This window comes from Alligator sinensis, unplaced genomic scaffold, assembly GCF_000455745.1.
Source record: "Alligator sinensis unplaced genomic scaffold, ASM45574v1 scaffold1245_1, whole genome shotgun sequence".
Classification (NCBI taxonomy): domain Eukaryota; kingdom Metazoa; phylum Chordata; order Crocodylia; family Alligatoridae; genus Alligator; species Alligator sinensis.
In genome coordinates, this window is record NW_005843077.1 from 270784 (window position 1) to 284921 (window position 14138).

The window sequence follows — 14138 nt, forward strand, 5'->3', positions numbered from 1 at the left end:
AAAAGAAAGGAACTTTAAATAATTTGTCAATCTTTGATCAAGTTTTACAAGCCTTATTATGAAATTGTTCAAGGTTTTATTGTGGGGCACCCTGATCTATCCACTCCTATTCATAGGAGGGGAAAACCTTTTACAACAAAAATTTGACCCTCAGGAAAATGTCTGGATTTATCTGGCCTAGACTTTTCCTGGTTAACTTCCTGGCTTCCTAATTTTGGATGGTTGGAACAGTTATTTAGTATGGTTGTTTTATTTTGTGTTATAGGGATCATGGTCTTTGCTGTATCCAATGCATACCTGTTTGTATATCTATCTTCAGGCCTAAGGTGAATCAAATGATTTTGCAAACAAAGAAAGCTGAGGATACTAGATTTGTGTTAAGTCAAATTGAATGGAGCAATCATCATCATCATCATCATCATCATCATCATAATAATAATAAAAAATGCTCCAGAGAGGGGAATGTAAGGAGTGACCTAGAAACTACTATGCAAAGCCCAAGCAAAAGTGAATGTTATGTGACAAATGCCCATCTGCAATGATAAGGAGGAGACAGTCTTAGATAAAGGAGGCTTGAAAACAAAAGCAGGATCAGAGTACTGGGTCAAAGAGCTCATTAAAATACTAAAAATCACGCCCCTAGGTGGGGAAAAAGCATGCTAATGAAACATACATGTATGTAAATGAGATACATAGCTAAAACACAGGTATAGAGACATGCTCAGTAAAGAACTCCTTGCGTCACTCCTTTATAACCAATCAGCAAAATGAAGGCTCAAAAACTCCTGTATAAAAGATGCTTAGAATTAGAAATCTGTGTGCTTGTTATGTGAAATTATTCTGCTTGCACCTTTTATTGCTAGCAATAAACCTTCTTTATACTTTCACCCCTGGTATCTTTATTGGCCTTTGCATACCGGGCACGATCCCAGACTTGAGCTGGGGCTCAACACCTGGACTTTCGTCCCAGTTTTGAAGATGTCCAGTTTGCAGCTCCAAATGTGTTGTCAGCTGTTGGTAGGATCTTTGTTCGTTGTTTGCCAGACAAGCCCTATGCCCAGGGCCTACTGCAGCTTTTCCTGTTTCCCTGTACAGGTCCCACCTGGGCTGTTGCATCCAATTCTGGGTTCCACAATTTAAGAAGGATGTGGAGAAGCTTGAGAGAGTCCAGAGGAGAGCCACGCGCATGATCAGAGGACAGGAGAATAGGCCTTATGAAGACAGGCTGCGAGCTATGGAACTCTTCAGTCTGGAGAGCGCAGGCTCAGGGGTGATTTGGTGGCAGTCTGTAAGTACGTCAGGGGTGTGCATCAGGATCTCGGGGAACGCCTGTTCACCAGAGCGTCCCAAGGGATGACAAGGTCCAACAGTCACAAACTCCTCCAAGACCGTTTTAGGTTGGACATAAGGAAAAAATTATTTACTGTCTGAGCCCAAGGCCTGGAATAGACTCCCTCCAGAAGGGATGCAAGCACCTACTCTGGACTCTTAAGAAATATTTGGACGCTTATCTTGCTGGGTCCTTTGACCCTAACTGACTTCCTGCCCCTGGGGCAGGGGGCTGGACTTGAGGATCTTCCAAGGTCCCTTCCAGCCCTAGTATCTATGAAACCTATGAAATCTGTGTTAACTGAGATGACATGCACCCCCTCCCCTTTCTTTCAAAGAAAACTGCAAGTCTGAGGAGAAGGGCAAAAGAGGAAGAGTTTGCTTACCACTAAGAGGAACAAATGCAGCAAAGTGTCTCCAGGCAAGCCCCCAAGCTGCAGGGAGACTGGAATCTTTCACTTCTCTTTTTTGCAGAGGAGGAGTTTCAGTCTTTGGGGATTGGGAGATGGGGAGGTGGGCCGAATATGTCACTTTCTTTAACAAGGCACACTTCCTGCATGCAGGAATCCTCTCATTTTGCTCTCTGTGGCATACAAAAGAAGCTGGCCCCTTAAGGAACAGCATAAAAAAGTGGACAAGGGGCACACAAGCTGAACTGCCCAGTACACTCTTCATGCAGGATAGCAGCCCCAAACTGAGCAGTGCTGCAGGGAACTATAGGGGGGTTTTTTAGACTCTTTCCTGTGCAAGGCAGTATAGTGTTTACTAAGTGGCTTGAAGAGAAACCGCAGGGAAAAGGAAGAGAAGAGGGCATACACAGACAGAGGGTACCCCTTCTCTGCGCAGATAATCAGGGTTTGAATTATGAGGGAGCTTGGGGGGGGTGGAGCCGAGTCCCCCCATAAGAGATGAGAGCCCCCCTATAAGATTTGAAAATCATAACCTGGGGGGGTCTCCAATTTCATTAGGGCATTGTGATGGGTAGCCCAATTTTTTTTGCAGCCCCCCCAAAGAGTCAAAGTGTAATTCAAACCCTAAAGGTAACTCAGGTGATTTGGAACAAGGATTAAACCCACCTGGATGTGAGCATTCCACCAGCAAAGCCCTACCCACATCACTGTGACTATGGTGGACCCACACTCATCTTGCCTGGGGATTCCCCACACTTGTCTGGGGGTTCACTTGGTGCTTTACTCACTATATATGTATGGCTAGATTTTGTCACTTAAACCTACCCAAAACCATGTTTGATTGGGGAGGGGTTGAGATATATGCATAAATATCTGCTTGAATTGGATTTACTAATGTGGTGCTCTGTCTCTATGGACAGCTGATGTCAAGCTACGTTCGGTTTTATCATATTTACGTTTGCATGAACCAGGGCATTTGGTAGGAATGTATTTTTGTATTTTTATAATGTAACTTTGAGTAGGCAGTAAAACAAATGCTAGTTGTTAGAAGTGCCCCTACCAAACAATAGGTATTTACACTTCAGAAAAGCGCTGGCTGGCAGAAGGGAAATTAATCTCTGGGAGTTCCCACTTGGGAGGGCTATGCATATTGACTGGCCAGAAAGGCAGCATAACTCTCACTGTATATTTGGGGAGATATTCCAATCCCAAACAATTGCTGTTTACATTTCACAAGAAATACCTCAGTTAAGAGAGGGAGAGAGAGATTGGAATATATTTCACAAAAAGGTTTCATACTGAAAGAGACTCTCTCTCTCTCAAGTAACTGGTGGCCAAGAAAATATGATAAACAGTTTATTTATCTGGAAGGATGTAAATAATTCTACAGTTGCCCATTATCTGTCAGTCCAGTTGTTCCATAACTGCAGAGGATATGTAGTGGATTACCCCAGTCAACTCTGTCCCAATCATCCATTTTGCAGGTCCCAGAGAAATATCCCACACGTTTCATATATTACATCTGACCTGGATCCCATGTAATTATATATATACATGGGGGTTTTATTTACATCTGTAAATGCAATGGAGAATGCCAACAGATAAGGAAGGTATAAACCTAGCCTCACTTGGTGACCCTGATAAAAGACAGTGCCAGTGAAAACTGAGTAGCTGGCATGCCAAGAGGTTTATAAAATAGGTTATAAAACTTTTTGTATGCAAACTCTGTGCTTGCAAAGAAAAAAAAAAGGTGGATATTGATTAAAGTGTATTCATTCTTCATTTCAGTCAAGACTGTATCTTCTGATGTAAAATATGATGCTTCCAACTTACTTTATCTTACCTGGTTCTCTATTAGAAACAAAGTCTCCTCCAACTTTTCTTCCTGAAGCATAATATATGAAGTTTCATTTCCAGAAGAAAGATTTAAAAAAGACTCCCAAGGCAAAAAGGGGCACTTCTGTTACCTGGCAGGCCAGGGAGGGCATTAATGCTTGCTATACGAAAAAGTGCTGATTTGGTGTTAAGTCAACAATAACAGCATAACTTTTTTTCTTGGGACAATAAAGGTCCCCCTGAGTACTTGGCCAAAGCTGTTGTGGGTCTAACAGGCTCATCCTTTTCCTGATAGCAGATGATCCGCAGGTTCCAGTGTCTGTATGATGGTCATAGGCTGAGCTGTATGTTTGTCTTTGTTATCATTAGGGAGTGTGTAGAAAGGCTCAGAGGAGGGACAGAGCCTGCCAGGGCTTATGTATAAAAACAGGTGAGACGTTAAAAACAACAACCACCCTTTCAGAAAAGTACATCCTAGAAACCCAGCTTGTTTAAAGACCAAACTGGTTAGCTGTACCAGTAACTGTAAACACTTTAATTGAAACTATGGGGTATGTATTTGTGATTCTCAGAGACTTCTACCTGAGCAGCAGTGTAAGGCAATCGTATTCAGCACTGCAGTGTCTCTCAGATCTATTTTTGTACTTCCAAGTGTATTTACTGTCGGTCACATTTATTACCTTTTGGTTCATATTATGAAATAACTCATGTTCATTCAGTACTTGTTAAAAGTCCTTGGAGTCTCAGAACAGCAGAGACTCCCTGAAGAAGGGCGATTGCCCCCGAAAGCTTGCTGAGAACATTTTCCCAACTGCTCAGTTGGTTTGATAAAAGAGATCACATCTACTCAACCAACCTTGCCTGTTAAAATCCAGGCACTCTTGGGATACTCGCTGTGCTAGGCATAAAAATGACATTTATACCCAGGAGGGGGTGCTAGCAGGTAGAAAGGAAAGCCATCCATCCACAGGGATTGATTTTCTATCAACTGCAATTTGTAGTCTTAATTCTCGCTTTAATGTCCCGTTTCCCAGAGGACCAGCCAGACTTCTAGGTCTCGCAGGCCGCTCCAGTAGAGAGAACACAGCTGGCCCGAGGCAGGCTTCTCTGACATAATCCTGAGACACCCACAAGCAAGTGCAAACAGTCGCATCTTACACGCAGGAGGAAGGACAGGGCCAGGACACTCGGTCACACAGCCTCTTCTAGCTGCCTCTGCTTAAGCTGCTCCCCCCCCGCCCCGCCCCCGGAGAGCGGGTTACTGCGCGTGCGCAGCCCACAACCAATGGAAGGGAACTTCCGCCTCCTCTGCACAAGTGGGAGCTAGGAACAGCTGCCCTGGCGCACGTGGCGGCTGCGGCGGGAAGCAGCGGACTGGATGCTGGTGGCGAAGTGGCGCTGCCCGGCGGGGCGCGGTTCGGGGCGGAGCAGTGGCCGGAGCCGGGCGGCGGCGCGGGGGCCGGGGGCGCAGCCTGCCGCTCTGGAGGGCCCTCAGCGGGGCCCTGGCCCTGGCCGTGGTGGCGCACCTGGCCGCGTGGCCCTGGCGGGTGGCTGGTGAATGCCCCCGCGCTCCCGCCCTCTTGTGCTGCCGGTGGGTGGGATGGAGCCAGCCCCGGGGCCTGGGACCGTCTTTGCTGCTCCCTCTCGGGCTCCCTGGGGTGTTTGCCGTCCGTGCCCCTTCCTAGGGCCCTGTTGGCTTCCCCTTGGCCCAGCTCCATGGGCTGGAAAGCACTGATGAGATAAAGCCATCTTTTTCCTTCTCTAAGCAACTTTCTGTTGCTGCTGCTTCTGAGGATGCTTCTGCTGAGGATGCTGCTGCTGCAGTGGCCTGAGGTTTCAGAAGTTAACTACTCCTAACTGGCACTTCCTAGACCCTGAGGGCTGGAGGCTTAGAGGAAAAAACCCTGTTCACTTTCCCTATCAGTATCCACTTTGTGCTGCTGTGTGTCACAGGCCTGTTGGGTGCACTCAGAGACTTGGGCATGTGGATGCTGCCTGATGACACTGCCCAGAGCTGTGACTGGATGAGGGATGGAAAGATGGCCCCACGAGTACCAGGGGTGCTCTTGGGCAGAGCCTCCTTCCTGGTTAGCTAGATGGCCAGCTTAGCTAGGGCTAAGAGGAGATTCGGCAGGAGGTCCCAGGACTTAGTGGAGCTATGGATAGGGAGTGCATAAACGAAAAGGTGCTGGGATTAGTGTAGCCAGAGCCTCAGCAAGGCCTTCCTGAGAAGGCAGTGAAGGGCCTGGTGCACTTGATAGGTGTGCCAGGATCTCTCTCTGCTCACAGAAGGAGTAGGTGTCAGTAGAGCAGATGCATGCTCATGGTGATGGCTCCATGGAGGAGCCACACCTGTGTGACACAGGCTTATCTGCAATGCCATAGGGAAAATGCGGGCTTATGCCCATGAGAAAAAACTATAAGCCCCCCCTAAAGAGAGAAGCCATTAAAGACACAGTAACTAACTTTTGGGGACAAATAGAAAGAAAATAAGGAAGGGGATGAGGGTCACAGGTTAATAAGGGGTTCAGAAGGGAATGCCAAGCAGAACATACTAGCCACCATACTCACCTGGGTCCACCCTGGCCAGAGTTCCATTCCTGGAGATGGAGATGGCCATGTTGGTTAGATCCAGAAAGATGTTGACCAGGAGGTCCTGGAACATGGTGCGGCCACAGTCAGGGAGTGCCTAAAAGAAGGTGTGGGCAGAAGGTGCATCCAGAAACTCAGCAGGAGGTTCCAGAGGAAGCTTCAACCTGGTGCACTCCAGGTAGGCCTGTGCCAGGGTCTTGCTCTGTTGGCAGAAGGGGCAGGTGTCAGGGGGTGTCCGTGAACTGCACCAGATAAACATCCATGGGGACAGTAGAGGATCTGCCAGTATGCGACAAAGGTCTATTTATTGCCTAAGGACCCTGGGCCAGTGCCCACAAGGAAACACTATAAGCCTCCATTAGAAAGGGAGGCCATTGGATAGCTAGCCGACTAAAGACATAGCAGGGACAGGAGTAAGGATCAGATGTTTAAAACTAGTGTGCCAAGGAGTGACACTGAGCAGAGGACACTGGATAGTGCCCACTTGTCCTCAAATGAGTCCAAGGAGCCAGTGGACACTATCCAGTGATACTCTGCCTGGAAATGGGATTTCACGAGTGAAGGGAAAGCGGCCTCACAGTTCCCAGGGACCCGTACGGCCAGAGCCTCCTTCCTGGTAATGTATACAGTAGCTTGACCAGAGCCAGAAGGAAGTTGACCAGGAGGTCCTGGAACTTGGTGTGGCCATGGACAGGGAGTGCATACATAAGCAGGTGAGGGGAATAGTGTAGCCAGACCCCCCGACAAGAGGTTCTGGAGGATGCGGTGCAGGGGCTGCAGCCTGGCACACACCAGCATCTCCCTCTGCTTACAGAAGTGGCAGGTGTTGGCGGTGTCCAGGAACCATGCCCAATACATGCCCATGGCGACAGCTCTGTGGAGGAGCCTCCAGTGTGTGACAAAGAATGCTGGGCAAGGTAGACCTATGGTCGGGCCCACTAAATGGCAGTTCTTTTGTTTTTTTGGTTTGTGCTAGGACTTTTAATAGAATAACACTGTTAGATGCTAAAGTTCGTTCACTTCAGTTGGCCGAGCAGAATAAGTTATGCCAGTAGGAACACTTTCATACCCATATAACTGCATCCACAATACGGAGCTTGTCATTTTAACTATGCTGCCAGATTTGAGGTAAAAACGCTCTTGGGAGTAGCCACTGCTAAAGTCTTATTACTTGTCTTACCAACGGCATTTGTGAAGGTATTCAAGGAAAGCTGACTATAACTGCCGAAATGGGAGCTGGCCCCAACCAGGACTTCAGCTGGCCTCCCTTTGGTTGTTGCTCAGAACAGGTTGGAACATTATCTCAGGAGGAAGTAAGGGTCTGAGAAAGTAATGGAAGACTGTTTTATGTTTCCTAGGAACATGCTGGGCTCTTGATGTGTCAGAAAAATGTGCAACCTGCCCAGAAGACTGGATCAGGTTGGATAGCAACATGACTGGAGGATGATGTTACTATTTTTCTAGTGAATCTAAGGATTGGGGTACCAGTAAGGACATCTGTGGCTCACATAATGCCACTCTGGCTATGATAAAGGAGCCGCTAGTCCTGGTAAGAATATGAAACTTCTTATGTCTGAATAATGTTATTTTAATGGTTTTACATGATATTCCTAGAAAGTAATGAGTCAAAGATATAAAAATTACAGCAATGAGCAGCTTGGTTCTTAACTCTGTACTATAGATAAGAAAATTGTTTGGCTTTTTAAATAACTTCTTCATTTAAAAAGCCCTGAGAGAGACAAAATATCAGGAATGGATTTTGAAACATGAGGCCATACACTAGGTTAGTGAAACTTGCAGTGATAGAAGGGAGAGGCTGATACAACGAAACAAGAGCCTGAGATGTACTGACTTCTAGAATTCTCTGAAGTTTCTTCCTGTGAAGCTGTTGCAGTTGCACCGACCTTTGGTGGCACTTTTGTAGAAGTGATTTAACTCGGGCACCTGCAAAATGTTCCAGCAGGAGAGGACTGGAATGACTCAGCTCAGACTTGAGGTAGGAAGGTATTAGAGCCCACCTGCCTCCACTGCACCTTCCTGCCGCCTGGCTACAGCTTGGTGCAAGGAAAGCTTCCCCTCTGCCAGGGCCGTGGGCATCTGCCTGTGGTGTGGCACAGGGAGAGCCCCTGCTGCCGAATGTCACCAAACCCCACATTTGTGGGTCAGATCCAAAGGCCCCATACGATCCAATCTGTGGGCCATATGTTGCGAACCCGATTTTAGCTTCTTATGAATTGATTGGAAATTGGTTCCAGATTGTTAAAGATCTTGTTTTATTGTTCCTCAAACTAGATTGAACTCCGGTTGATTATACATCAACATTTCATTTGTCAAGGGACTCGTGGTGGTGTGACTTGTCCCCCAATGGAGAAGTTGCGAGATTGGCATGTCTACCTGTCGCCCTTCAAAGCAGGTTTAAAGAGTGGCTGAATGCACCATTGCTCTTCCACCAGTAGTAGCTAAAACAGCATACATCCCAACATGTCTGATGCTAAACAAGTGTCCATAAGTTCCCCTGACTCTCAGCTCTGAGAGAGGCACCCATTGGTTGTTCAAGTTGTGGATGGGTGACAGAATTTGCGTTGAAGGGATTTTGGTGTGATTTGCTGCACAGCTCAGGCTCTTAAGTGCCTGCCTGAATTTTCACTACATTTGTGTTGCCACCACTGACTTGGACATGGAGTTTCCACCGCCATCAGCTGCCATGTATGCATACATGGTTGTCACCTTGCAGACCTTCTGGCCTAATGTTGTGAACTTGTGCGGGAGATTTTTTTTTCCACTCAATGTCAGCAAATCATGATGGATGCCATGACTTCTTTTATCAATGCCAATAACAGGGGAGCCATATTTGTGGGGAAAAGCCTCGTGTATATTTTCGCTGCCAGTGAATGGAGGATTCATGGCTACATCCAGATTCTAGTCTGACAGCAGCTGCTGCCCTGAAGATGTTTTGGCTGCAGGTCAACATGTTGTTGTCAGGCCCATGAGGGAGTGATTCCAAACTGCAGAATGACATTTCTGGGCCAGGGGTATAAGCAGCAGCTGGTGGGAATGAATCCTCATGGCCACTTGAGACAACAGGCAGTGGACTTCCACGTGTCCAAGAGCACCTTCATGGAGATTCGTGCTGACCTTGTCTTACACATGCAGTAATAGACAGAGGTAATTTGGGTACCCTTATCCATGGAGAACTGAAAGAACTAAATTTAGTCTTTAAATGCAGTGCCCTTACATTCTAAAAAGTTTTGGAGCAGTACCTTGAACCTAAAAAACTTTGAGAACCACTGATATAGTGTGTGACTTGAGAGGAGTTTCCCTGACTAGCCCATGGCTTATGAGCAGTAACCAATTACAAATGTTCCATGTTCATACTACACTACTATTTTTTGCTAAGTACCACACACAGGTAAAGGTTGTGCTGATGATGTTCTGTGCATGGAGGAGTGGGAATTTGTTTCCTCCGCAGCTTTAGCTGATCAGATCCTATTTTTATGTTGTTTCTTTGCTGGCATTTGCCATGACTAGGCATGATGTTGGCTTTGAGTTTCAGAAAAAATGTAACTCTTGCTTTACTTTCCCAGCATAGATTTTTAGTTAGAAGTTTATGGGGTGGTACAGAGGGTTGAATTGGTTAATTCCATCTCTGTAAATGTTGCTTAGACTTGGATTACAATTAGGTTGTCAGCTGCCTGAAATCCAGTGGTTCTCAACCTGGAATCTAGTTTTGTACAACTCTTGAACACCTTGTTAGGTTGGCAGTAATGGATACACTTTTATTCCATTCAATTCATCTGTAAAAGTTATTCCTACTATTCTGGCAGAATAAAGTGCATTAGACAAGAGATTTAGTAGAGAATGCTCCTGGAAGGTTAATATTTCTTCAATTTTATTTTTAAATTCCAGGAGCACATCAAACGCTTAAGACGACCGGAGTATTACTACTGGATTGGGTTGAGAAAAGGACCAATGGGACAGCAGTGGGAGGATGGATCATTGTTCACGGGTTACGTGTGAGTTTGTCATTTGTGACTGCACAGTTGGCAGGAGTGTTGGCACATCTGTCTGATTGAACTGGGAAAGGAATAGTTGTTCCAAGGGTAGAGATGGGGGACAAATTGCGTGCAGTTTCCTTTTAATTCATCAAGATGTTTAGCTTCAGGAAAAATCTATTGTTTTCTGATTTCTTCTGTCATACATGTTGTGTAAACTTAAGCCTGGGGTTATGGAGATTACTGGACATCCTAGCCTTCTACCACAATGCATCTTTAGGAAGTAACTTGCTAACTCATGTTTTGTTTTGTTTTGTTTTGTTTTGTTTTGTTTTGTTTTGTTTTGTTTTTTCCCTCCCCCACCCAGAATCTCATTGGAAAACGAAGGCCCAAACCTGGATTGTGCCTACCTAAATGCAGAGAAATTGGTTGCTGTTGAATGTACATCTATAAGGCACTGGATCTGTGTCAAAGAGCTGTACTGAGCCTCTTCCATTTTCTTTGAACGACTTAGCAAGAAACATAATGTAAACTTGCTCATGAAGTTCCTTGCATCCTGCTGCTATAGAAAATGTTGTTGATTTCAGAGAAATGTTGTGGATGGAGTTGTTCTGAGCCATGAAGGCTAAGTACTGCATGTGCAGGTTTGTTGCAGGATACCTGGGTGGCCTGAGGCTGATGTACCTTGCCTGTTGTGACTTAGTTCTTATGGACCTCCACACATTTTTGTTTCTAGATCAATGGTTCTCAAATTCATTAAATGACTCAAGGCACCAGTTGGAAAATGCCAGCTCTTAGCCCCCTCTTATTTTTGGTGCATCCCCTTCCCTGCGAAACAAGTTATTCCCACTCGGGGTGGGCAGCTCCGTCTACAGCCTGTGACCCAGGGCCAAATTTGGAGCTGAGCAGCAGCCTGCCTCTAGGTTGGAAGTAGAATTCAAGATGTCTCCCTCCTTGCTGTCCCCCCCCCCACACACACACATACATTGATGGGGGTGGGGGAGGAGGGCGGGCAGGAGGACAGACCTCATCTTGGATTCAAGTGAATAAGGTGTTTCCCAGTATGCTTCCTTGGTGACCTGTCCAGTGTCTGTATGCTTTCTTTTTGCATTTGAGGCATCCTAGAAGCTCCTTGCACAGCCACGTTTGTCTTGTACCATTCTTTTTACACTTTAATTTTGTTGGAACAGTTTCTTGTTAGGCTTCCAGTACTGTGCCCTTTAGAAGCTTCCAGCTCTCCTTGCGCCTATATCCTTCATTCTTTGTTTCTATGGCACCATGCTTATTAACTGCTTGAATTAACTGAAGTGTACTTTTTTTGAAATCCAATGTCCTAGTTCTGCTGACCAAGCTTCCCCATCTCAGGATCTTTAATTCTATCATACCGTGATCACTTCCACCCAAGTTTTCCATCACCTTCACATTTTCGACCAGTTTTCTTTGTCGGGACAAGATCCAAAATAGATGATCCCCTAGTTGTTTCTGGAACAGAAAAGTGCCCTCTACACAAACTAGAAACCTGCTTGACATTTTATGTTTGGCTATATTAATCCAGCAGATGTCTGGAAAATTGAAGTCTCCCATCAGTAGCATTTCATAACTTCTGGATAATTCTCACATCGTCAACAGTACCTCATCCACTTCTTCCTGATTTGGTGGATTATATCTGTAATATATCTCACCGTTATATTACTGCTGTACCTTTTATCTTCTCCCAAATACAGTTTGATCTACCTTCATTTTGAACCAGGGAACAGGCCTATCTATTTTTGACATACAAGGTGTGGAAGAAATCAAACTTCGCGTTGTGGTTGTATTAGAATTGGCAGAGCCATCTAGGTTTATTTAAAGCTATACAAGTGATCACAAGGAGGGTTTTCAAAGGAACTCTGACCTCTACAAGTTTACAAGCGTATTTATACTTTAAACAGCGAGAAAAGATGCAGGGTTCAGACAAAGCAACCTTGAGAGAATCAGAAAGCTGTTGATCATTCGTTTGTCACACATAAGCTGTTACTTTTTCAGCAAACACGTGTTTTGGGAACAGCTATCAGTGTTGTGGTTGGGGGTTTTTGGGGGGGGGGGTTTGGTTCCTGGAAAGGAGGAGGTTAACATTTGCACACAGACAAAACAAGGCATGAAGGTTTTTCCTTATCTTAAAACATCAGCATCTTTTTCAGGAACTAGGTAGAGCCCTTCTTCCTTTCCCGAAGGGCATAGTGGTGTTGTTGGGGTACATTTTTTCTGTTCTGTAGTGGTAAATCCTCTTTGCTCTGTAGTGACAAATCCTCTTCGCCAGTAGGCGCTTGGCTCACTACTGGTCTTGAGCTATCTAGTTGGCAGGCGCTAAGCTCACTACCAGTCTGTGGAGGCTGATTAGAAGGTTGATATAGAGGAGACTCTAAGTCTAACAGGGCTGATGTTTTCTTAGTGCGTGAAGCATGGATCCATGTTTGGAGTCCTTGACACTTTATTGCAGTGTTGGTTGTCAGGAGTACCTGGAATGGGCCTTTCCAGAGATGATTTCCGTTGATGGACTTTTACATAAACCCAGTCACCAGACAGGATGGAATGGCATGGCTCGTCTGGTTCCTTGGGGAGAGTTGCTTGTACCTGTGAATGAAAAGCCTTAACACAATTCATTAGTGCCCTACAGTAGTCAAGAATAGTATCATCAAGTAAATGCATATTGCAAAAGTGGGAGGCAACAGGTGGTGAGGCAGGGATCCTCATGGGTCTTCCTATCGGGATTTCATGTGGGCTAAGTCCGGTCTTTCGATTGCCAGTAGATCTCATACTCATAAGGGCTATGGGAAGTGCATCTGGCCATTTTGAGTGAGTTTCAGCACAAATTTTGGCCAGTTTATTTTTTTTAAATGCCATTTTGGCCTGTGGATGGTACGGGCAATGAAAGTTCTGCTGGATTTGCAGGAGTTTGCAGACTTCTTTCATTATCTGCCCAGTAAAATGAGTTCCTCTATCGGAGTTTATGGATAAAGGAATACCAAACCCTGGAATAAAGTCTTTGAGCAACTTTTTGCTCACAGTGATGGTATCAGCTTTTGCACATGGGTAGGCTTCTACCCATCCAGAGAACATACATACAATAACAAGAACATATTCATAAGAACAACATTTCTGCATTTGAATAAAATCTATTTGTAAATTTACAAACGGCCTCCAAGGTGGGGGATGTGCTGCTTTTTTTTTTTTGTTTTTACAGGCTTTCCCACATTATGGGCTTGACAAATAGGGCAGGTATAACAGTATTGTTGAGCCACAGATGAAAAAGTTGGAGCAAACCAATTAAGCTTAACAGCTTCTATCATCCTCCCTTTGCTCACGTGTGCTATGCTGTGGTGTATGTGAGCAGGATAGGGAAGAAGGACCATTGGGGCAACCAGGTGGCTGTCCGGGGAGCGGCACAAATGGTCAGGGTGTAACAAACACCCAGCTAGTCTCTACGTATATTTTTCTTGTTCTGGAGCCTGATCTTGGAGGAGGGTAACGTCATGAAGACTTGCCAATGGAGACTGGTTGGTTGAGATAGACAAAAACACAGGTGTAGCCTGAGGAGTGGAAATAGCTGCAGCTTTGGCAGTGGAGTCTGCCAGAGCATTTTTACATGTAACGTTATTATAAGGTTTCTGGTGAGCTTGGCATTCAACAGCAGGAGGTAACTGTAAAGCATTTAACAAGGCATTTACATATGGACCCTTACTAATTTTGGCACCTCCTGACGTGACGAAGCCTCTTTGCTTCCAAAGTTGACCATAATCGTGTACAATACCAAAGGCATAGTGAGAATCAGTGTAAATATTAACAGGTACCATAGGCTAGGGTGCAAGCCCTGGTAAGGGCCACAAGCTCAGCAGCTTGAGCTGAATACACATTGGGCAAGTGATGGCTTTATATAACATCATATTGGGAACATACTGCATATCCTGCAACAAGAGAACCTTTTGAGTTTCTTTGACAT

At 45.4% G+C, this 14138-nt stretch overlaps 1 protein-coding gene and 1 long non-coding RNA gene across 7 annotated transcripts in view; one reads left to right on the top strand and one right to left on the bottom strand.

Moving 5' to 3' along the window:
* The window catches only part of LOC112548287 (toll-like receptor 10), a 31914-nt gene that overhangs the window by 13285 nt on the left and 4491 nt on the right, over positions 1 to 14138 (bottom strand). The window contains exon 2 of one of the 4 annotated variants that reach the window (XM_025193607.1): positions 6147 to 6369. The exons of 1 other annotated variant lie outside the window; for it this stretch is intronic. In XM_025193607.1, the coding sequence (XP_025049392.1) occupies positions 6147 to 6240 (94 nt within the window). In that variant the 5' untranslated portion in view covers positions 6241 to 6369. Of the gene's footprint in view, positions 1 to 6146; positions 6370 to 12209; positions 12788 to 14138 lie in introns of those variants that run through there. 2 more of the 4 variants (XR_003092100.1, XR_003092101.1) reach the window with 2 other exon arrangements.
* LOC112548288 overlaps positions 5031 to 14138 on the top strand; it is a 34714-nt gene continuing 25606 nt past the window's right edge. The window contains exons 1-5 of one of the 3 annotated variants that reach the window (XR_003092103.1): positions 5031 to 5129; positions 7526 to 7716; positions 8460 to 9332; positions 10074 to 10180; positions 10527 to 11962. This is a non-coding gene — a long non-coding RNA (uncharacterized LOC112548288). Of the gene's footprint in view, positions 5130 to 7525; positions 7717 to 8459; positions 9333 to 10073; positions 11963 to 14138 lie in introns of those variants that run through there. The other 2 variants (XR_003092104.1, XR_003092102.1) reach the window with 2 other exon arrangements.